The sequence below is a fragment of the Pagrus pagrus genome (assembly GCF_965226575.1).
Source record: "Pagrus pagrus genome assembly, chromosome: 8".
In the NCBI taxonomy this organism is placed as follows: domain Eukaryota; kingdom Metazoa; phylum Chordata; class Actinopteri; order Spariformes; family Sparidae; genus Pagrus; species Pagrus pagrus.
The window spans coordinates 6157551-6182034 of record NC_140192.1 but is presented as its reverse complement, the minus strand read 5'-3'; the positions used below and the strand labels follow the sequence as shown (position 1 = coordinate 6182034).

The 24484-nt window shown below is 41.6% G+C and overlaps 1 protein-coding gene across 3 annotated transcripts in view; it reads left to right on the top strand.

Moving 5' to 3' along the window:
• The window catches only part of pdlim5a (PDZ and LIM domain 5a), a 63922-nt gene that overhangs the window by 12451 nt on the left and 26987 nt on the right, over positions 1-24484 (top strand). For all 3 annotated transcript variants that reach the window (XM_084360062.1, XM_084360061.1, XM_084360060.1), the window contains exons 3-4: positions 2185-2336; positions 24203-24242. In XM_084360062.1, coding sequence (XP_084216188.1) covers positions 2185-2336; positions 24203-24242 — 192 coding nt within the window. The remainder of the gene's footprint in view (positions 1-2184; positions 2337-24202; positions 24243-24484) is intronic.

The following is a 24484-nucleotide window of genomic DNA, read 5'->3' as shown; positions in this document are numbered from 1 at the left end:
TTCATGGTGTCTAAAGAAACAAATGACCTCACCTCCCTTTGGACACAGTTGGACCTTCTGTGTGACCAAGAATGGTCAAACTTACAGCTGCAAGGTGTCTTTGTCCTCACAGGGCTTCAACTATTATTAACTGTCAACTATTATAATTAGTTCATTTGGTTGCTTACACTTTGGCATTACAAACAATATCATTAACGAGTGATACGTAAGGAAATTGAAGGAATTTGTTCACGTCGATCTTGCTTTGGCGTCATGGGAACAAGAGAAGAGATACGCTGTGTTAACATCCTACGCACATTTCCAAATTTGTCCCCGTCCTGCCTCAGCCTGCCGATAAGAATGGCTCTGGTTTATATGACACATGCTACCACAGTGCATCGCCCTGTCTGTTGGTGACGGTGGCTGTAAGTGTAAGTAATAAAATCCTCCCGTTAAAAAGATCCCAATCAGAAACAAACAAAGTTCTCCTTTAATTATATTTAACAGCAACTAGTAAATAGTTTCTCCTTGAACGTTTGAAAACAAGTCCCCATCTACTTCAGTTGTCTCGGAGCTTTGCTGTGTGCTGTTTTTTTTTGGGGTGAACTTATCCTTTAATGTTTTCTATGACATCTAGAACATTATTTAACTCAGGTCAAACCCAACCTCTAGAAATGTGCAGAGATAACACATACTTCCACTTGACCAAGAAGGTAACAGTTCTATTTTTAACACGAAAATATTAAACACATAATTGATTTTTAGGGTTTTATTCCTGTGTGTTGTGTTTCGTTGCCTCGCAGCACTTCTCAAACACACATTTTCAAAATATGTTCAAATAGATGGACACCAGCAGTTACGGTTGTGGGAAATGTTACAGTTGTTCCTCCAGCAGTATTACTGTTATGTATTTAACATCACTGTCAAGAACAGAGTAGATGAAGTGCAGCGTTTGTGCATGTTGAAGCCATGTTGAGCAGCAGGGTTGGTATTAAAAACCAGCCCTGATGCTCAACATGAGTTTCTTTTGTTTGCCTTGAATCTGTTTCAAATTACCCAGCTTCCCCTGCAGTGGAAGTGCAGCAATTAAACCTTGTTTAGATGCAGATATTTAAAACATACCTCAAAAATCATGTAAGACACTGAACACTAGGGCTAAGACAAATGGAGTGTATGTGTATTTTATGATGCATGCAAACTGAGAGGTGTCTGGTTGTAATTGTCGTTTCCTCAAAGCCAGTAAAAGTGGAATGTGTCTACACCATGGAGCGTCCCATTAGCTATTTGTCACCTTTTTAACTGCGTTTTGTACGGAGAATAATGACATGATTACTTTTTACTGGCACTCGATTCACTTTACTTGATCTTTGCTGTAAATTTGTGTCAAGATACGCTGTTTGTAATTTTTTTCTGTTACAGAAGCAGACATGGTCCGTTCATTATCAGTTTGTTACGCCGACTTCGCAATGCTACAGTCCTGATGTACACAGTTTTCAATTAACTGAATCAATTCTTAGTATCTGGGCATAAATAATGTGAATGTGTGACGTGGTGACGTAGTGTGATGTCACAAAGTCACAGAATTAAAGGGCGGGGCTACTGACGAGGTGTTTCAGGAGCAGTGTTTTGTGTGGGAGAGAGGAGCTTCTGTTGGTGCAGACTTTGACCTCTTTAACTTTCATGGTCCTGCGCTGTAACCTTTCTAAAACACTTAAGGAAAGGGAAAAAAATGAAAAAGTATAATAGGTCTCCTTTAATGTTCATTAAACAACCTGCCTATAAGAAATTGACTGCATGCAGTAGTGGAGACTTTGGACGCGAGGATTGTATCACGGCTCTGGTCTTTTATTTCACACACACTGTGCTTAAGAGACCTTTTGAACTTTCTCCCTTTCTCCAACAAGCTGTAAGCCCAGTATGACAGCAAGCCATAAAGAAGACACAAAGGTAGCTCATAGATGAAGGCTCCTGTTATTAGACACGCGTCATTGACTGTACGGGAGACCCTCCATCATGTGGTAGACGACCAGGTCTTTCATTTACTACGTCCAAATGCCTCCGTAATGGAATGGATCCATAAATCCTGTGATAAATACGGAGTGGATCTACTCACATCACCTTGACCCTCCCTCCTGCAGGATTATAATCCTGACTGTGATGTGGCTGGCTCTGCCGAAAATTAAACTGTTTGTGGTTTCTTTGCAGCTGACAGACGGCGGGAAGGCGGCTAAAGGTGGTATCGCTGTTGGAGACATGGTTCTGTCCATCGACGGCATCGCCACGGAGGGCATGAACCACCTGGAGGCCCAGAACAAGATCAAGAGCTGCAGTGGCAACCTCAGCCTCACCCTGCAGAAGTAAGCCAAGAGCTCGCACTCAATGTACTGGGTGTGTGAGGGTGTGTGTGTGTGCGTGGTCATAAAACCGAAACCGCTCCACTTTACAATTATTTAACGTGTGAACATGCACAGGAAGCCATTTGTCTCCATGACAACACAGGATCCATACGCTCCCTTTCAAACAACCCCATCTCTGCAAGTCCATGCTTCCTCCTTTCAACCCAGACATCCCGCATACAGGCAGATGTTCACTGTTGTTGTAGGAATTAATCTTAGCTCTAACACACAGCAATGCCATTAGTTCTGCCTGATCTCCCGATCCCTGAAGGAAGGAGGAATAACTGAAATCACAGCGAGAGCATCACACATGTGGACCACCCCCTCTTCCCCAAGGCCTAACTCCTCACTCTTTGGTGGAGTCGTTGTTGTACAGTGGAGCTGATTTATCGCGAGCAGTTGTGTTACTTTGTGTGTGTGTCTGCTTGTGTGTGTCAGGCTTTATACTGGTTCCCATGTGGTTTGAATTGTCTGGTTCTTTGGCAGCGCTCGTAGGCATGCGTGTGTTTTTATTTAAACACTGTGAGATGTCCCGGGCTCCTACACTTGTCCTTTTTGGAGCCGATATCATGAAAGCAGGAGCAGATTTACAGTAAACAGTACATGCACAGGTAAACAAAATAATTGATTTAGCTTTTTCGGGAAATCGGAATAGATTGAAGTGATAAAATGCTCGGTTTCCTTTTCTTTCCGTGTGTTTTTCTGCGTCTCTGCAACTGCGTCTGGATTTCACATTCTGTCCTCCCTCAATGGCTTTTCATCTCTCCCTCAGCCCTCCCCTCAGTTGAGGCTAACTGAGCATGTCCTCTAATTTGCGTCCAAATGATGACAGGCTGAAGATGTTTGCTTTTGGTCTAGTGGCAGAGAACACTTACTGTAATACCACAGGGCTAATAGTAACTCAAGGTCAGTGCGTGGGTTTCTGTTACAGAGAGAACCATGATCAAACTGTTTTTATGATGAGTGAAGCAGGTCTTAGCAAAACACTTGGCTAAAGGTCATTAGTGGATGATTTACCCGTCAATGTGGGAGTTCATATTCTGATGGATGTTTTTTACATTGGAGAAGGTCAACAAGTTTTGCTGACAACGACGTGGAAGATAAACAACCAGCGCTGAGATCGCTTTTGCAGGGAAGAGTAGCGGTTATTTGACTCATTCTTGAAACTATTTCAATGACACAGAACAGCTTGTGTCAGCACGTCGATAAAACAACGCAAAAGGTTTCTGTCCGATTGCTTTTTACAGTAATTAGTTTTAATCAGATTAGGGAAAGTGTATCAAGTAGTCATCCAAGCCTTGGCTCATGATGTATAGTCGAACAAGACGTCCACACTCTGTATCTGCTTATATAGTTTGTCTCCCTAAAATTGGATTAAAACATGAGGTTGATTGAAGGTTTGGCATATAGTGAAAGAGGCTGATGTGAGCCTGGCGCTTTTCAAAGCTTCTCATATAACTGAAACCTGCCAGACAATATAGACAATATAATTCATTACTATGTATCTTGCCTTGAAGGGATCATTTGTGAATTATGCTTTGCTTTCTTGGCTGTGTTAAATTAGAAGCTGCGAAGGTCGAAAACTTGTAGACCGGTGCATTTTGGCTTGTGATTTCATCGGGATCATCATAAAACACATTGGAAAAAGAATATTTAGGAAGGGGAGGTATAAGGTGGAGATTTTATTTTTTCAAATGGTGAAAAAAGAAATGTATGGGACAACCAATCATATACATCAACACACATAACAGCCAATAGAGCATCAGGAATGGTCTTAATACAGAGTGTGCGGCACACTCTGCACTCTTACAGACGCACAAACACCTAACAAAACGATATATATAGAAATGATTGGCAAATTTTAAAAGGCAAGATAAAATCTTATAAAATAGAGTGATTAAAAGCATAAATACAAAGGGTGGGGAGGAAGAACAATAACACCCATAAATCCATAAATAGGGGATTCATAACTGGTAAAATACCTCTATAAAAACTTAATGGAGAAGTCCCAAATCATGTCACATGGAAAACAAACGTATGAAACAAAAAAAATGGTTGCATTCCAAGAAGTTACTGCACCAAGCCAATAAATAGTCCAGCATCGAATCCAAAACCATGTTTTCACCAACACATCCTTTTACATATTCGACTGAATAGGCCTATTGCCAGTGACTCCCAAAATGACATATACAACTGTTCATAAACAACAAGACCTTTGCAGCGTCCCACCGTTGTTGTTCACATGCAGTTTGGTTTTGGAGCTAAACTGCTTCGTCAGGTTCAGGAAAACATTCTGGTTTGGCTTAAAATAACTGTGTTACTTACCCCCGCAACTGCAACTTCAGTTACATGTTGTACGTGACAACGCTAAACTATGTTGGTAAGTTCAAGTTACTTGTTGACTTTCGCTGGACATGAACAGCCGTCTCCTGGGTGAAAGTCCTGCACTTTATTGACCCACAATCCCTCCCAACCTCCTCCCTAACTGGACTTACTTCCTCCTTTGCTGCCATGATAATTACTATGGCCACTAGAGGTCGGCAACTAACATGAAACTTTAAAATGGGTCGTGATAAGCTGCTTTCCCAGTCGACCAATAAAGTTGTTTTTCTGAAAAGGACAGCCTGGGTTAATGAGCTTTAGAGGTTCTGGTGGTATCCATCTTCTCATCCAACTATCGACAAATGTCAAATTCTCAATTTTAAACTCATTGATCTGAACATTGCTGATGTTTTGTTCACTATAGTGTCAAGCGAAGTGGTTTTTTGTAACTGTAATAGACTCTTATTTTCAATTACTTCCTTAAGACACCAAAAGAGCTGCCAAATGCCAGTGTAACCTAACAAATCTCATGTAAGGGTGTGCTTGTTTGGGAGACCAGTTAAAGGATTATCTGTTCTGCATCGCTCTTGGTCTGTGGCAGACATCATCGCTTGAAGGGTTGGTTCATGCCCTGTTGGACACACATGGAACGGCTTGTTTCATTAAGTGGCAGCATTATATTATTAAGGCTGTGTGACCAGGCAGCCACATCGGGGACAGCTGGCTCCGGCTTTCGATTTTACTGGGATACTTTATCGTCCAGAGGATTGACAGTAATCCCTGTGCCTTCCCGAGAATACATTAATAAAAAATAAAACAGAGTTTCAAGTTTTCTTTATGTTTGTCGCTTGGCATTCATTGGCACTGGGAGTTAGACGTACTGTATATCCAAAGAGTGTCACGCCTAGGTCAACATCTGGGATTTAATGGGTTTTCATGCGTAATGGAAAGAACCAATCTAGTCCCTTGTTTCTGTTACGGGCGTCACTCGCTTGCTTCTCTTTTCATTTTTCCCCTCTGCCTGCACGTTTTGATTGGGTTTGTCATTGAGTCGGACAGCAGAAGGAATGATAACAGTGTGAAGATAGCGAGAAATGTTAACAATGCATGTGGCGTCTGCATGTGTGTATTTTAAAAGGAGACAGGTTGTTATTCCTTTTTCCAAATACTGGGGCTGATGGGGAGAAGAGATGGGCAGCAGATGTGTGAAGGACAAGGAGAGGAAAAGCTGTAAAATAAAGTTGTTTCCGACAAGAAAAATTTAAGCTGACATAAAGATGATTTTTTCCCTGTTAAAATTGTTTTTAAAGATGACATGGCAGATGTAAAGAGGGACGAATTATACTGGACCTCACCCATCTCTCCGTCCAGTAAGAAAGACTGGAACAGAACCAGGATTTATTAACTGCGAGACAGAGCCAGATAAATGCATGAATGCAAAAGCCATGGTTACTAGTAATAATCAACATTCATTTAGCTGTCTGCGAGACTTCCTTTATTTCTTCGGTGGAAAACATATTAGCGTCAGGCAGACTGTGCTGACATTTCAGGTAGCAGGTGCCAAAACAAAATCAGTGTAAGTCTGTTGTTGTTTTTCCATTTATTCCATCAGCCGGTTTGAATGTATCTAAGCAAAATAAAGAGCAGCTACAAAGGTCAAGCGAGCAACAAGAGGTCTGTGCGTCATTTATAAACATCACTCTGATGAGCAGCAGATTAAAGACGTCTTTGATTTGTCAACTGGTTCCCCTGAAGGTTTGTACTTGAAAGGCAGATCTCAGATGCATCAAAGGCCTGTTTTTATCAGCTTCTTTCATCCCTCTTCCATTCTTTTGATTTTGTTCTTACTTACAAAGATCACAAAAGCACTTCACAATTTTAATAGTTTCCATCTGCATCTGCGAGACGTATTGTTCACGTTTCGAGGGGGACTTTCACTCCTACATCTCAGCATATAGGGCGGATCTATATTTGGCCGCGGCAGCGAGTGTCTGGCAATGTAGTGTGTAAATTGAATTACATGGCTGTAAGTCTGTCACTTTATCGCAGTATGACCGAGTGGGAGGTTCTGTAAGCTGTCAAAGATCAGTATCATAAGTATCACATACAGTGATTCAGTTAATTGTTTAATGATATGATTTGCAGGAAATCTCCATTAAAATGTCTCAATATAACGAGACCTTTGTATTATAGTTTGTTAAGTGTTTCCAAGAATGCTCAAAGCCAGAGACAATCCACAAGTTTACTCAAGGTGACGGTGTGTTTCATTTGGTCACCTGTCACTAGTTCCTGGATGGGGAAATTTAACATGACTAAAACTTTTAAACATTACCTCGTCCATGAACATTTGTGACATCAAGCGAGGCGATCACTTGTATATTCGGGTTTCTCACACAGTGTTTATCCGCCTCAAACAGCCAGATTACTTCAGTGTACATTAGCCGTAACCAACGTTGGCAAACAACATCACACACAAATGAAGCCCTCACCAGAGACTTGGGGCCTCTTTCCCTTTTTTTTCCCATCTTCCCACCGAAGTCTGCCAGTCTGCAGTCAACATTACAGTATATAAACACCCGACTATGGCGATCACCTCCGTGGATCCCTGCTGCAGTCAGGTTGGTAAACAGGAGTGATGACAAATCCACTTTTTAGTCCCAATAGTTAACAAGTAATCTCTGAGCTCTCCCCTTGTTGGTAAACGGCTCAGGATCAGAGCAGAATCCGATGCGACTCCGGATATGTAGTCTCCAAAGGGTCAGGCTCTGACCCCACTCCCCCCAGCCATCCACAAAACACTCAAATGTCTTTTTTTAAATTTTAATAAAGAGCCCTCAAGCGACAGAAGTTAGATATTGTATCTTTACTTAAAAAAAAACGTTTTATTTTTGACACTATCTCACATAAACTGTGTCAATGATGGTTTCTTTCTTTCCTGCATAACTGAAATAGCAGTAAAGGAATAAGTCATAGCGGTGACATGTCTGGTCGGTGATCCGCAATGTTTGTTGTTTTACTTCACATTTCAATCTTGGCCCGAGTTTTTTCTTCCGTCTAGCAATGCACTCTGTATTGTTGCGTTAATAATAGCTCTCAAAACACAAACTTTACTCGGCTCATGACCTCTGGAGCCTTCACGGCTATTCTGTGAGACAGTTAGTGTGTCAGTGAGTGTGTAAGCAGCGAACAGAGTGAAGTTTCAGAAGCAGCAACAGGAAAGAAGGGAGACTGGAAAAAGCTAAAAAGAAGTCAAGGGAGGCAAATAGAAGTAACAGCACGGCAAAGAGATGAAAGAGAGCCACATAAACTGTGATTGAGATGGATTCTCCACGGCCGACAGTTTTTGATCAGCTGTGGGTTGCCATCTGCAGTTTCTGTAAACCATAGATCAGCCTGCTTGATGGCACCAATGCGAGAATGTTAAAACATCACTGCTCAATGTTTAGATTCATGGATATCCATAAAGTTTTACTGTAGTTACTTATGCACAGCTGTGGAAAAAATGCATTCGGGTTTCTTGGAATTTCTTTTTTTCATTGAACGCGTTTTCCCCCCTTTTTTTTCATTTTCAGTGTCAAACTGAATTTCATTGGATGAGATTTAGAAAAACAACCGATATCTTGTTAGCCTCGACAGACTGTTTTTCTGTGAACGAGATATCAGACACATGTGGAGCACATGTGTTCGCAACGCATGCACACACACAACGGACACACACAAATAGGCTGTCAAAAGGCTGGGTGGTAAGATTTTAGTACATTCCATGGAACCTCTTCAGTCTTTCAAGCAAGCGAGGCCAGATGGATGACAATGGAAATCCTTGTCTTCTAGAAATTATGTTTATATACACAATAAAGAAAGGTTATTGATAAAATTAATCAATTAATATCTGACATTCACATATTAAAATGATTAGATCTTTGGCAACGTTTAAACCCAGAAAAATCTGTAATTTAACTCAAGGTTACAGTGGATTTCATTTGGTCCTGTCAGTATAACTTACGGGAAAACATTAGATGATACTTCAGAGAGTGAAGAAAGAAATTGGTGACCAAATGTAACGTTATAAAACTTTATTACAGTCTGTCAGATAGATTTTCATCAGCAATGGTGATTGTTGGAAGGTCCGATTTGTAAGGTAGTTGATTTTTGTGTCTCCGATCTACCAACAACCCAAAGTGTCAGTATTTGGCGAATTGGGAATGAGACTCAGCAATCAACTTTCTTACAAATTGGACCTTATAAAGACAACAACTCCCATGATCCCATGCTACTTGTCATCAATGTCATCATCAAACTACGTCTTTTGTTTTCACTGTTTTGATTGAGAGACCACCCGCATCAGAAATGACGTAATGTGTGTTTAACAAACTGCACTTAATAGAAAAATGGTCTGATTTTCTACAATATCTGCTTGTGGCTTCTAGCAAATGAGACATTTAATGGCTATATTAAGGAAATTACTTTATTTAACCGAAGTTTAACTGAACCATCTTCCCTCAACCAAAATGCTTTGGTAGAGGAAACCACATGCAGACGTCAGGGTCCCTTTGCTCTCAACATTCACCCCAGCCAACCCCGACTGTCCGGTGCACATTATCGTAGCACTTTTCCACAAAAACAGTGCCGTGTTTCCTCCGTGCTGGTGGCTTTGTCCTGAAACAGTCCCACTTGTATAGGGCAATCACTGCATTTCAACACTTAAATGAGCCTCTTCAGCAATGTAATGACTCTCTTTAGAGGTACACCAAAGTATTAAACTGTTCATTTCAACCAATCATCGCCCGCCTCAACAAAACCACCTTTGTATTTCACTGTTACGCACTCCAACTGCCAGTGTCTGGCTAAATGCTTTATTCCCCACAGTAAAGTCTTTTTCGAAGCCCATTTGACTGTTTAATGAGCCTGTGTGCATGTGAGTGTTTTTTCACCAGTAATGGCGCAGTCTCCATGTCTTCATGTGTTCGAGGGAGTTAAAAGCCACAAACAAAAAACACGGTTGACCTGATGCACTCACCCACACACACCCAGGCACCTCACAGGACACTGCAAATGAATGCATGATTTGAATAAACAAGCCATCATGCGAAGAAGAAGAAAAGGTTTCAAAGCAGCTTTTGTGTGGTTAATTGGTTCCACTTCTCTTCTTATCAGAGTGGAGATCTCACCCTGTTGAAAGGACCTCAAATGGGATAATTACAGCGTTTGACAAGCCTATTCTTCTCAATGGTGGAGTCGTCACATTTATAAAAGTGGCATCGTATGTGCTCATGTAGAAAGCCACAAAGACACACTGTAATAAGTCATGGGCAAACACATTCGGATTTTAGATCTCTTCTGCATGTGCATTGCTGAATTGAGCTGCTGTGGTGTTGTTTTGCTGCAGTGGCATTGATTTACAGACCCGTGCAGAACACACACAGCAGTTAGCAACAAAGTTCAGCTCAGCCCTCTGCTGTATGTTGTGCACACACATTCATTTGCCCTCCCCATTCATATGTTACATATATATATGCAAAGCAAACAACATGCACACACACACGCACACGCTAGCAAACACACATCTCATGGCAGCTGCTTGAGTTATTTTGAGTCTGGAAGTTGGCTCTGGGTACTCGGTTAAGGGGTTGGGTGAGGGAAGTTTATATGGGCTTGGAGTATATGTTTTCATTTTGTTTACATTTTATTCCCCTAATAGAGACAGCAAGACCCCTGGGTTGTGTTGACGGTCGTGCACAGCCACGTAACCAACAAACATAGGCACACACATGTGTGTATGCACTAGAGATGTACATGTACCTTCGAGTACACCACTGATACATTGGCATGGCCACTCACAATGAATTGAAACAAATGAATTTTTCCTTTTCTTTCTTTTTACAGAGCACAATACTGTGTGCACATACTGTACATGACTAATAACCTCTCATTGTATCAGAATCACTTACATAATTGGTCATTTGATGCATGGGGCTATGTGTCAGTTACCTGTTTGTCTCACATGATCTATGGACTGTTTTTAGCTTACGCTTTGAAATGAAACCCAGAATGTACAACATGCTTACTTGGAACTGACCCACGTGTAACAAGAACATCGTGTTTGAAAAGACTCGGCCTTTGAAGGACAGAGATAATTGGATTCTCTGTTTACAAAAGACCGGAGAGGCCAGGCTTTTACAGAAATACCTCGGTTAATGCCTCTGCACCGGCAAACATTTGATCCGCTTAAGCATTTCAGAAGATGCTGAAGATTTCACTGTAGTGGAAAAAAAAGTGTATATCACTACATTAAAACCCTGGCTCTGACATGATTGACAAACATGTATAGTCAGTCTAGGAGCTGTAGCACCCACCACGTATAGTTTAGGTGGTAGTGGAATTTCTTGTTGAGCTGTACAGTACATTACATGTGTGTTGTAAGGTTTAAAAATGTTTTATTGTTTATTTTATTTGCCTTTATCAGGGAGCAGACTGTTTTGTAGTTGGGATAGAGAGGTAGGACGGACTGCTGGGGCTCAGAGTCACTCTACAATCCTTTTATTTATAACAAGAATAAGACAATTGCTACTAGTCTGCTGATGTCTTTGTAGCTAACTCACATTGTTATTGTTGATTTGTTGACACTCTTGCATTTTGACATATTTCAATGTTGCATTTCCTGCATTTGATGGAGTATGATGCCCCGAAATTTTACTTAAGACCAGCAGTAAACTTCCTGCACTCGGTATTGCTCCTCTAATATCAGTCTAGCTTTGCAGGGTAGGAGCTCATGTTGCTAACATTAGTCTATAACGTACCACTCGTGACCAGGTAATGCAGCAGTGTTCTCCTTTATTTGATGACTTCATTGATAGCGTGAAGTTAAATGGTAAATTACATTGTGATCGTACCAGGATAGCCACAGTTACTCAAGAGAAATCACCACAGCTAAAGGGATGGCATATTGGAAATGTCTGGTCACGTTAGTTTACATAAACACCATCAAAGACAACTGATGATATACGAGGGTGTTGAAGGGTTGTAACAGTTTTATAGGGGGAAGTTTCAACCACTACCTCTTGTAACTGTTCTGAGGGGGAGGTGATGCAGTCGAAAACAAGGGGTAAGAATAACATTGAAAATGGGAACTTACATGCCATATTTAAATTGCATCATGTTTTTTTGTAGATTTATTGCCTAAACCTGACCAAACTGTCTGGATGTAGCTGCATTCTCTTGATATTATGATCTTAGTGGTGAATTATAAAAGTCAAACCATTTTCCCAACGTTAACCACGTGACGACGAAGGTGTGGTACGTCATATGTGTTGTTCTGGGAGTCAATCAAGCTACATACTGTAGCTGTGATTATTGCCAGTTGTACTACTTTGGGTGACAAAAGCCGAATAAAACCTGTCCAAAGGGGTTACACGCCGGTACAACAAGCACAGAATTGGCTCGATGTGTCAGAACTTGCGAGACTTGAGCTGTAGCTGCAGAAATTCACAGCCCTTTACTAATCCGCTGTACTCATAGACGCTCTCTGCACAGCTGCCATTGTCACTTACTCGGCTCTGATATTTGCCAAAGATGTTCCAAAGCCAAGAGCGCTAAACTGGGCTCACCTGTCTCTGTCTTTCACTGCTCTGTAGTATTTGCCAAAGATCATCTAAAAACTGACGGTCATCATCTTTGGCTTTGGCTTGTAGTATTCACCAGTAAGATCATAATACCGAGAGAATGCAGCTACAGCTAGACCCACCTGTCTCTGCCTGTCTTTTGCTAGTCTGTTGTTTTTGCCAAAGAAAATACAAATCCCAAGAACATTAGGGGTCTGTGAAGGTAGCCCACAGATACTCTGAGGCCAAGAACACTGTGCTGAGCTCATCTGTCTCTGCTTTTTTAATTCTTCTCCGCTATTTGCCAAACATATCTTAGTGTAAGCCAAGAGCACTCATCCTTAGGCCAGCCAGCATTGTTGAACGATACCCAAACGGGCAGCTGGAGCTGTGTGAAGAATCATCTGGACTGATTGGAGGAGAAAAACAAGAAGCTACATTTCATAAGTGCTGACTAATTGCTATAAATGAGTTTCAGGGTGTAAGGCGCAGTCGGGACATAAACTATACACTCAGCAGTTTTGTTCCAAATAAAATAAACTTGGAGTCATGGCCACAAATGACTTCATAATAAATTGTAATCAACATGTTTTGAAACACAATATACACTTAAGTCCCAGGCACAATTTGCCATCTTCTCTTGCCGTTCTCACATTAAGCTTCAAGTCTACTGTGTTATCAGCCTCAAATTGGCTGGGATATATTTATTAAATTCAACCGAATGACGCACCGTATATTTGTTTTTGTTTAATTACATAATCAGATGACACTATGTCTGGCGGAGAGTGTTATCCTGGGAGCATGTGTAGGTTTGAAGACATCTGTGTGTCTTTACGGTGCATAAATACCAAATCTGTGCTACATTTGTTCTAAAGATTACACACTCGCATCGCTCCTGCGATTTTTTTTTCCACCGGTATCCTCTTCAAACTCATCTGTTTAAAATGCTGTGATTTTACAGTGGAAAAAAAAGTAGCTGAAAGGATTCAGGTATTTGTTTCGATGTCAGAGCCAGGATCATTTTATGGTCTCTGTCGTATCACTGTCGCCTAAGTTTATGAGACATGTGACTCTCAGTGATACACAACTTGAGAGCAGTGCGTGTGTGTGTTAACAAAAGAGTCAGAGAGAGAAAGAAAACAAGACATGGGCTGAGTAAACAGAAACAGAGAGCTATGCAATCAAAAATAAGATAGGAAAGATAAAGGAAATACAAATGTGCCAGTAAATCTAAGAGTGGATCTCTCTGAGTGATACTGACGCACATTGATACCCATAACCCTCTCAACATACCTCAGGCCAGATGTTGAATCTGGAAAACACTTCCTGGTCCAGCTGTGGATCATTCTGATGGGCAGCGTGTCTCAGTGCTGAGTGCTGTCTCTTCACTCTGTCTGTCTTCGTGTTTGATGTATTGTGCTGGCTAACTGTTTTTTGTTGCATTCTACAAAGTAACTGTGAGCTGCCAGAAAGAAAGAAAAAAACTCACACACATTAAATATACATTTAAGGTCGTTTCGTACCCGTCGTGGCTCCAATGTTTATTCTTCTTCTGAGTACTCGCTGTTGATGTTGTAGGCACATAACTAGATAATTTGAGACCATAGATCTTACAAAATGCAGCACTAAAGGCCTCTTAATCTTGAATCTCTGCTGTAAATCATCCCATTTGGGGCCCCTTAGAATTATGTGGATGTCCTCATCCAGTTTGGGCCCCCCTGTATCATTGGTTCCCCTCACGGAGCCCCAGTGTGGACTGAGTTTGCCTCCGAGGCAGAGATTCCTGAACTCCTTCTGCTCGGCACCCGCACTTGAAACAATTCAATCTTCATCTGAGTCTCATGAAATCACATCAGGGTGTATTGTGTATTGTGCAATTTTAAAAAACACTGCTAAGGATGGACTTTAACTGAGTTTGACAGCACCGACATGACTTTGATAAACCCAGATTGGCCCTGGGGTATCAGTCTGGGATTTGAGTGCTCATCAGGTTGTATGGTTCTGGTCAGGATTGTCATGGTGTGTTTGTCAGTCAGCTGCAGTGAGAAAGAAAAAAGCTCAGTTTTGCAGTCTGGAAATGTCGAGCACCTCTTTCGCAAACAGGCTGGCGAAACTCCAATCACAGTCCGTGCAGTCATTAATTTATTCAATTATACTTTAAATCTTTTAAACGATGATGGCAGTGTTTTGTGTGGGAGTTGCCATGAAGTGCTCGCAGAGATATGGCAGGGCATTTTTCGGTCACGAGTCATTAACGATGAGTGAAAAATGCTTCAGACATGCCAGGTTGTGTTGCTACAGTAGAAAAATATTGTGGGACTGCATGGGAATATGCAATCTGGGTGTGACTGCATGCCATCGTGTGTTTGTGTCTGTCCTGTTCCTGTGAGCGGACTTGCCAACCCTGTCGATTTTCCCAGAAGACTTTTTTTCATTGCCCTCTCACAGTTTCCTCTTGGGGTTGCAATGCTCCTGTATTTTTCCCATATTAAGACCGATTTTGGCATCTTTCAGTTACCAAAACCTGTTCCTGCCACTGAAATGGAGAATTGAAAGAAAAGCTCAATCATATTGACATCCTGGAAGAATAAACCCTGTTTCTTAGGGAAGCTTTTGAGGGAAACTGACGTGCATTTTGTAAACTATTTCATGTCGAGCTTTCTGTCAACCACAGGGGTCGCATCACAATCGAGAGGCTGACAAACATGGGGCAATGGTGTGTGCAGACTCTCCAAAGGGGCAAGAGCAAAAAGTTAGTTTATGCCAGTTATTAATGCAACTTCACGCCATGGGGATGAATTACTCTGTTGAGTATTTAAGTATTTAAGTATTTAAGGTGAAACTGATGTTGTAGTGTACTGTTTAATTTGATATTTTCATTCTTTAAAAGTCACCAGACTGCAGGAAACAAGTTCATGGAGGAGGACCCCCAGACGTCTGCGCTGGGTTTGAAATGTTCCCTATTTCTGAGGTCTCAAAGTTGCCGTGTGTCTTTCCGAGCGCCTCCCTGTGAGCTACTCTGTTTATATTTACAGTTTTTACTTCTTGGTCAGTCCGCTGTGAAACGCAGCTGTAAAAGTTTAAATTAGATCTCAAAAGACAACACGGGACTTCAGTTCCTCCCTTCTACTGTTTTACTGCCCTGCGTCTCCAGAGACGGTGCAGACTCACTCACTCCTATAGACACAGTGGTGAAACCAAACATGTGCATTATTGTTTCACATAAAAAGAAAAACATCTGTCTTTAGAATATATACTGTGCATTTGCATGAACGTTGCATAAAATTACTTTTACGATCTTTGGAAAACATCTAAGAAGAATTACATGCTGTAAAAGAATCCACGCGGTTCATCTGTTTTATTACCTTGAATTACGTGAAATTCGGTGTCCCACTGGATATATGCGTTACAGCAGTAATTCTTCTTTGGTGTCATAAACATGTCCATACATTGTATGAGATTATATAAGATTTTACAGCTTTTTGTCACAAACACACGTCTCCTCCACCCCTTCTATTTACTGTTTAATGGACTTCATGGTCGTCCACTGTCCAAACTCAGTAAAACATGTATAGCAGCAGCATACTCCACTTCCTGTGTCCCATATTTTAATTTTTACGCTTTTATTCTCACACTTCTCACATCTATTTCTGTTCTGTAATTTTGTTTTATAACCTTTATTTAGTCAAGTTAAGAGAGGTGTAGTTGGTTCCTCCTCTCGCTCCCCCTGCTCCTGGACGCTGTTGGGGTTTTTGATGCAGCACTGTTGACCTGCAGGCTGCTGGAGACATTGCCTCCTTTCTCCTGCCCTGGTGGGGTTTTAACTTAATGTGCCTGTTTCCTCTCATGGTTCTGCTTTTAAGAGTCCTCGGGGTAGCAGTCCACTGCTCTGTGTTTTTGTTAGAAAGTGAGCTACTATAAAAAAGTGCTTGTTTGTTTCTGTGTTACTACAGGAAACACACTGGCTGTGCTACATGTTGGGGGCAGTTAAGCCTTCTTCTTCTGTGGCAACTGACAGATCTCCTGATTATGCTCATAGATTTTCCAAGATTTAGCTCAAAGAAAATGACATGTAGGCGCCTCTATGTACACATTTATGTAGATATCTTCAAATCTACCACGCTGTAAGAGATATTGACCCAAATGTGAAGAAGAAGCTGTCTGCTAGGTCAGGTCAAGTCTCGATTGAGTGCAACTTTCCATCAGATAAACAGACAACAGAACTAGAAAGCCTGCGAAAGCCTCTTTCATGAAAACCACAGAGGGGTTCGTACCTTCAGGCTTTATGTCTAGCCGTATTGATCTGTGGCAGAGGATAAAGAAGCACAAACACAACTCAACTTCTGACTCCTCACACAGCCTATGTGATGTGTGGCTTGCGCACGATCAGTGAAACAAAAGCTGAAATGAAACATTTAAACGTTTTTTTCTTCATCCTGTGACTGCATTTGTTTAAGCTAGTTTTCTCAAAGTTGATTTAATTGAGGGGTGTTTTTGCAGTAAACCGGGTCTAATTTGATCATACCTTGTTCCTCTGGTCTGTTCAGCGTCAAAGCTTCTTTTTAGGATCTCATGTGCAGCAGAAAAAGGCCCGTCGAGGCCTCTGTGGAGGGAGGGAGTTTATAAAGAACACACACATGCACCAGATAAGTAGACATGGGCATGGAGCACACACATTAATCACACACCCCTGCGGTTCACGTGATCCGTGGCTGACCCCGGTCTTGCCCAGTGTGAGCACTGATAAAGACAGGCAGACTCAGCTTCCTGATCTATTTAAAGCCCAGTTCTTGATAAACTCACACATCGGTCTTGAAATAGCAGAGAAATAACACAGTTGTCTTTGCATTTAATCACACCAGCGGAGGAATGTTACACCAGCCTGTGAGATCAGGGTTACTTATCTGTCTCTCTCTCCATCAGGCCTAAAGTCACCACAGGTACATGCTCGAAATATTTTCATTCTTGCCTCTACTCCTAAAGAGACAATATTCCTAATAACCAGTTTATATGGCTAATGAAAATCAATATTCAGCTGATATTAACACTTTCACTCTTTCAAACACCTTCTGGAAAAGGTCGGCTTGAGATGTTTATGCATATCTGAAAGCAGAAATGCGACTTTTCTTTGATGCATGCGTCAAACGATCGGAATTTGTCAGATTCCCTTCGTTTATACTGTACGACGAGCAGCCTGCAACACAGCAGCGTAACATTATCCCATCGTTCAAGCTTCCCTGAGCACGACGTCAGAAGAAAATGACCGCCGTGTGAATATTCTCAGTTTTCTCCACAACTTTGTGCCAAACCTGATCATTTTTTTTGTGCCTCAATAACTCTTATGACTTCAACTCCATTAAACGTTTTTATTGGTGGCACTTGAAGACTGAGAAAGCGAAGCATCCTGTGACATCACAAGAGGCTTTGTGAAACACTGTCAGATCACGCCCGGATAACATGAGTCATCAAGACAACTTTTCACTTAAATTGTTAAGCTTGTATGATTGAATGTAATGAAGAAAAAAGGATTTCTTTGGAAGCAAATGCTGAATAAACAGATGTCGATGAGTGGTCTCAGACTTTTTGACCCGACAACCAAAGAAAACTGCTGAAATCTGAATAACATTGGCATATCCAGTGTCTTCAGTGGAAACTGTTAGATTCGGATTAGTGTGCACGTAAACATAGTTACACTCCCTCTGCCTCTATAACTCCTCCACTACACACATACGCACACTTGTGACACCTAAGTACTGAACAACACGTGGCAATAATTCTGCCAGTCACTCCGCGCTGGCATTCTCCCCCGGTCACGTTGGTCTGTCTGCTTCAGTTTAAGGTGAAATTACAAAAAAAACCCAGTGACCAAACCGGCCCACTCTTTCCCCCCGCTTCCTAATAAGGCACGGTAAAAGAAATAAATAGACAAGGGGCTCAGAGTGTGCGCTCCACCTTCGGGAATGACGACTGCATACATTTTAGAGGGCTTTGTTTCAGTAACCATTATCACTTTTGTTTAAAGAATGGTGACCTCATTCACAGGAAAGAAGAAAAAAAAGGGGGAATGAAAGGCAGGAAGGAGTAAGTAAGAAGAGGAGAGTGAGATAATTCAAACACAACACAGAAGGATAAAAAGAGGTGAGAAGAGAAAAAGCCATGTTTTAGGTTAACGGTGAGCGGTCCTGGGGGACAGCTGTGCCTCTATATATATTAAGCTGCTTCTGATTTACACTGTGAGGGAGGAGGTGTCTTCCTATCTGTGATTCATGTCTTTCATACTTGAATCTGTTCCTGGTCCCTTTGGGAAAGACAAGACAAGTTTGAACATAAAGCAACTTCTTGGAGAAAGATAGTTGATTGGCGAGTCTCTTCCCAGATCGTCAAATATTGACGTTGTGGGTTGGCAGCTCAGGTCTGACGCCAACCCAACGCGTCAGTATTTGATGACCTGGTGATGACTCACCACTCAACTGTCTTTCTCTGTTGCTTCAACAAAGTTGAACATGTGCACAATTTTGCAAAGTCACAGAATCCTTTTGTCTCTTCTGCACTGTTTTTCATCACTCTGCTATTTTGTGCCGCCCATCTAAAGCTCCGGTGAGCAGGATTTAGTGGCATCTAGAGAGGAGACTGTAGATTGTGACCAACTGAACATCCCTCATGTCACCCTCCCACACAGAGGCTACGAAAATGCAAAAGGCCCTCTCGAGAGCCAGTGTTTGGTTTGTCCATCCGAGGCTACTGTAGAAACATGGCAGTGCAACATGAAGGAAAATGACCTGCTCCCACTGTAGACATAAGGGGCTCATGCTTAGGTAACAAAAACGCAACAATTCTTAGTTTCAGGCCATTACACATTAATGAAAAAATGATTATGTTTCCGCCCCTAAAACCTCTAAATCCTAAACACTCGACCTTTAAAGTTAAGGAGAATTAAGGACGAAAAAAAAAGGAATTATTTAGAAAAATGACAAATTTAAAGAACATCTAATAATTCAAATGCTGGATTTATACTGACTTAAACAGTTTTGACTTCAGTTGGATAAGATCATTCCCTTCTGTGCTTTGCAGGAATGCAAACGTTACCGCAAAAACACGTAAGAGCCGCCAAAAAAATGTCTCACCAAGACGAATTAGGCGCAAATCTAAAAGATGAGATCTCGGCTCATAAAAACCCAGACTGGCTCTGAGGCAGGACCACAGAAAAACCCAGAAGCACAGAGACTTCTAACTCAACTGGGCTGATCAACGTATAATATTCAGAAATATCCAAAGTGCAGTTAATCTGAAAATAGTGTGTCTGTGTGTGTGCGTGAAGCTTATTTGCAGGTGCAGATGCTGTAAAGTGAATAAACTGGTCTTTGTAGTCTGTGTTATTCATATAACAGTATAATTATATCAGTAAAATGTCCTGGGCCAATACTGTTGGCACACCCTGCATAAAACATCACTGTGTGTTTATTTGTATGTTTTTGTGTGGGTGTATGTCAACTGGCCTTTGTCCATTCACAGCTTTTAATGAATCTGTCATCAGAATGGCAGCTCACTTCATTAAAGAGCTGCTTGATGCTGGAATACAATGATGTGTGTGTAGAAGACAGATATGATGACATAGGAGCTGTGTGTTTGCATGCATGTAGTGTGTGTGTACTTGTGTCTGAGTAAACACAAACTGTTTGGCGACACTTTATGAGCGGTCACACACACGATGACGTGGTGTGACAGAATCACTTTCACTTGTAAAATTCCTTCAGACGTGTACAGCTTGAGTGTGTTCGTATCACAGAGTGTGTGTTCTGCTTCTCCTGGTGTGACTAACAGATCCCTGTCAGTGTCACCTCCACCTAAACCACTCCCGCCTCTTGCCCTTCTCTCCTCAGACATAAAATCACACAGGCAACGGCCTCTTATTGATTCAGTATGGCTGGTTGCTTGCTGGTGAAGCTGATGGCGTGTGAGGGCACAGCCCTGGAAACATCAGACAATGATCTCACTTGAATAAGAATAGACCGGAGAGATTAAACACAAATGCACAACTGCGAACATGGAACAGCCGCGAGGCCACGGATGGTTTGAGAGGAGATGAAGAGGAGATGGAGTCCTCCTCTTACTGTACTGCATAAATGTAGGAAAAACTGTAACTGAGACTCAAAAGTTAACATATGGTTAACACATTAAAACATAATATGCTGTTGGAAAACATGATTTGACAAGAAAATCTTACATTTTATTTTATCTTGTGTCTTTAATGTCGCTCATACAGAACATTGTACAATAGCATCAGATGATGAGGTGGAGAAAAGTGTTATAAGATTATTGAAAATGAGATTATGCTCTTTTTCAGGTTCATGATTTTATTTTTCACTTCTACTCGAATATGTTTCCATCAGTTTTCTCATACTGTTCAGTGTCTGAACGCTCCTGTCTCTTTAAGGCCCCCCAAAACACCCCGTCTCCTTTGATCGGTCAGCTCACACACGCCTGACCCAGCAACCCGAACAACAACAGAGCAGCCGCGCTAAATCAATTATTGGGTGCCAAACTAGCCGCTGGGCATAAACCATGCATATGTGTGATGTCACAAAGTCACGGAGTTAACGCTGTTTCCTGTGGGAGAGAGGAGGTTCTTCAGTGCAGACTTTGACCTTTTCTACTTTCAATATCTTATATATACACAAGATAAATAAAACACTGAAGGAAAGAAACAAATAACAAAAGCATAATAAGTCTCCTTTAACGTACAGTTGCATTGTAAAGTCAACAGCTTTCCATCATGCAGTTGACTGTATTTACTGCAGGACTGGATTCGATTATTTTCATTTCATTTTCAGATGTCCCGTTGTTTTGCTCGTTCCCTATAAATTCCAAAAAGAGGAAAATTGTTGAAGAGAGTGGAAACAAAACAGAGAAAATGAAACGGCCCATGAAAGCATGCTGCTAGTTTTATGCAAAAGTTTATGTATCTCCAAAAATAATTAATTAGGAAAACATTCAGAATCAGTCCAAGGACACTGAGCAAACATACAAAATGTTAAAATGCACGCAAACCCTGACGACCAAAGAGGAAAAAAGGCAAATAAATATTACCACAACTGACTGGTACTTAACAAAATATGGAAATATGTTTAAGCAGTGCCACAACATGCACCCGGAGGTGGTGAGGTATCAAAGCAAAAACCAAACTCACCACAAATAATAACACTGTCATGAACATGAGACAGAAACACAGGCACGCCGAGCCTGACAGCGAAACATGCAAACACGGAGAACAGAGACATGTTTTAGACCAGCTGTTGTTGGACGGAGAACACACACACTTTACACTACAGCCCGGCAAATGTTTCCATTTGGTGTGCTGGAGGGAGACATATGAATTGTCGTGTTCGTCACTGTCACACTGTTGGTGTCTTTATTGCGTCCACTTGCTCTCTGACCCTCACACATTTGCGCTACGGAGAGACGTTCCTGTGGCAAAGTGTGAGATACGGCGGTGCGAGGGCCTGTTGTTCCCTCTGCTATCAGTCCCCAGAGAACGGAGGCTCTGACATGTTTATTCTTGCCAATTTCCAAAAAGCATAAACACATTTTCCAAAAAGTTTCTGGAAGGCTCAGTTGACACTCGCAGCTACTTGGGTTTCAGGAAGATCAACCTGGATCTCATGAGTTCTCCCAAGGTCATGCCAGGAACATAAAATGCATTCTTAATAAAACAGCAGGTTTCTTGTTTAAGAGCCTAAAATTAACTTTGACTATGCAGATCCCCCGAGAAAATGTTAAATTAAACTCTCATTTTTTTCCCTCCCTTTCACCATATGACCCCAACACATTTCCATGTTGGTGTTTCCAGTTATAGCCGCAGTGTAATCAAGGCTGCAGCGCTCAGGGATGACGGTGACGTGTTTGAAATACCTACTTGATACCCTGGTGGTCTCCCTCCTACTCTATGTGCCTCACACATGTCCATGCCATTGGTTGTGCAAGTGAGATCACTGCTGTCCTCAGATCAGCTTTGATGTCGGTGAATACTTGGAGGGAGTCCCAAAGTACAGACATACTGCTCACGTACTGTAGTTTTACTGAGACATAAAACAGGTGAGGCGTATTGTCCCGAGTTTTATCAGGAATGTCTTAAACACTTAAACAGTTGCTTAGGGTGGCTCTTTTGCTTTTGGTTGGCAGCATAGTCTACAAATCCCACCTTCTTTACTATGATTGTCAGACCATGACCATCTTTAATCTCATCCATGTCTCAGAGTATATTAGCGGTAAAGCTTCTTGGGGGCAGTAGATAGTCTAGTAGGCTCACTCCAGGGCTCAGAAGCCCCTACAGATATTTGGCTCAGACCAGAGAATGACACAGGAATGGATTGTGACCCATATCCCATCCCACTCACACAAACCTATTTCTGTCCTGTCCCAACCCCACAAAAATACTCCTGTCCCGTCCCCAACCCCAGAGAAGTCCTCCGAACTGCATATTTACATATACAAACCGACCTGTTGTTATTATGATCCCCATCCCTGCTCCTGTTGATATTTTTGAGATTGACTCACATCCCACAGGAATCATGTGACCCACAGGATTCACAAAACAGTTGTTAGCCTTCAGCTCAGACCTGGTCATCCGTCTCCCCTCCCGGACTATGGGAAGCACACCAAGCTCCTTCTCTCAGAGAATTAAACTCAAATTCCACAGGTGTGATGAGGGTTGTCATGTGACTGCTCAAAATAGTATTTCCCTGAACTGTTCCTGTGGCAGGTTTGGGAGAGTTGTAACTTTACGGCATGATGTCATCCTGCTTCTGGTAATAGTATAATTTAAAGATCCTCACGTGTCCCGTTAAAGGAACACGATGGCAATATCAGGACACTTGGCAAACCAAAACTAGCGAGGAAGCAGAGGCAGAGAGGAAAAGGCCAAGTGTTGGAGCGGCTCGATCTGTAGACTGATGTGTTTCTAGCTACTACAAGGCTGTCGGTTCAAATTTACAGAGGTGAAGGACATGAGCCTCCCTCAGGAAGTTTCTCGAAGGGCCGCTCTGAAAGGAATGTGAGGCTGCTGACATTCACACGTCTTCAGTTACTGGACTGTTTATTTAACCTTTAATTTATGTTAACCAGTGTATTTTCATCTGATGCTCACCGAGATACTTTCATTTGTTCTATGTTTGTGCTCTCAGACACTTAATATGACTCATGTTAAGTGTTTGAACGAGCGAAAATTGACCCATAACTGCTCTAAATGAATTGCTTCAGTTGATTTTACATCATTAACGTACTTTCCTTTTGCATGAATAACATCTTAAACCAGAGAAGTCGACTGAGAACTAAGAAATAATTCAGTAACATTAATTTTAGGATGAGGTGCTAAGCTGAATTAAATTTAACTGTGCGGATGGTTGCACACATTTTCCCTCAGATGACATTCGGGAGAGCTCATGGCTCAGTGTGGCATCAAGAGTATCAAACACCAGCAGGATCAGATTGATACAAGCCTTCATAGAATAAAAACAGCTGCCTTTGAATGAAAGGGACCACAGTTTTCAGCCCTATCAACTTGAGTTTCATAGCGTGACGCACAGACACAGTGAGACTCTTTTGGATTCTGTCATCACTGATGAACTTCTCCACGTTGTTTTCTATGCCGAGAGCTCAGGTTTAGTCATAATTCACCATAACCACAGTTTTTACTCAACCTCAGTAAGATATGATATGATATTTCACAGCCGGAGCGATTTTTATTGGCTCTATAAATATCAGTACACGTTTGAAAAGCTTTTTGCTATTTTACCCACGTGGTTTGGCTATAAAGAATATATTTGTCAAAGGAATTATTTTAACTCAAAATAATTGGGATTGAGCGATCATAACTCACTTTCTCTTTCCTCTCCTCTCCTCTCTTTCCAGGGCCTCCAGTGTTCCTAAAGGTCCGCCTGTGGCACCAAAGGTACCGTAACACAGCATGTCACCAAAAGAACCCAAACATTAGATACACTTGTGTGCAGTGTCTATTTTTTTAGATGCAAAATATAACTGTTTACTTAAAGGTGCAGTTTGTAAGAATTAAAACATTAAAAAGGTTCTTTACATAGTTCTTACATACTGCACCTTTTAAGAGAAAGCACGCCAGGTGACGATATATATCAAAGTGATAGCAACAAACATCATCATTTTATTAACGATGGGTCC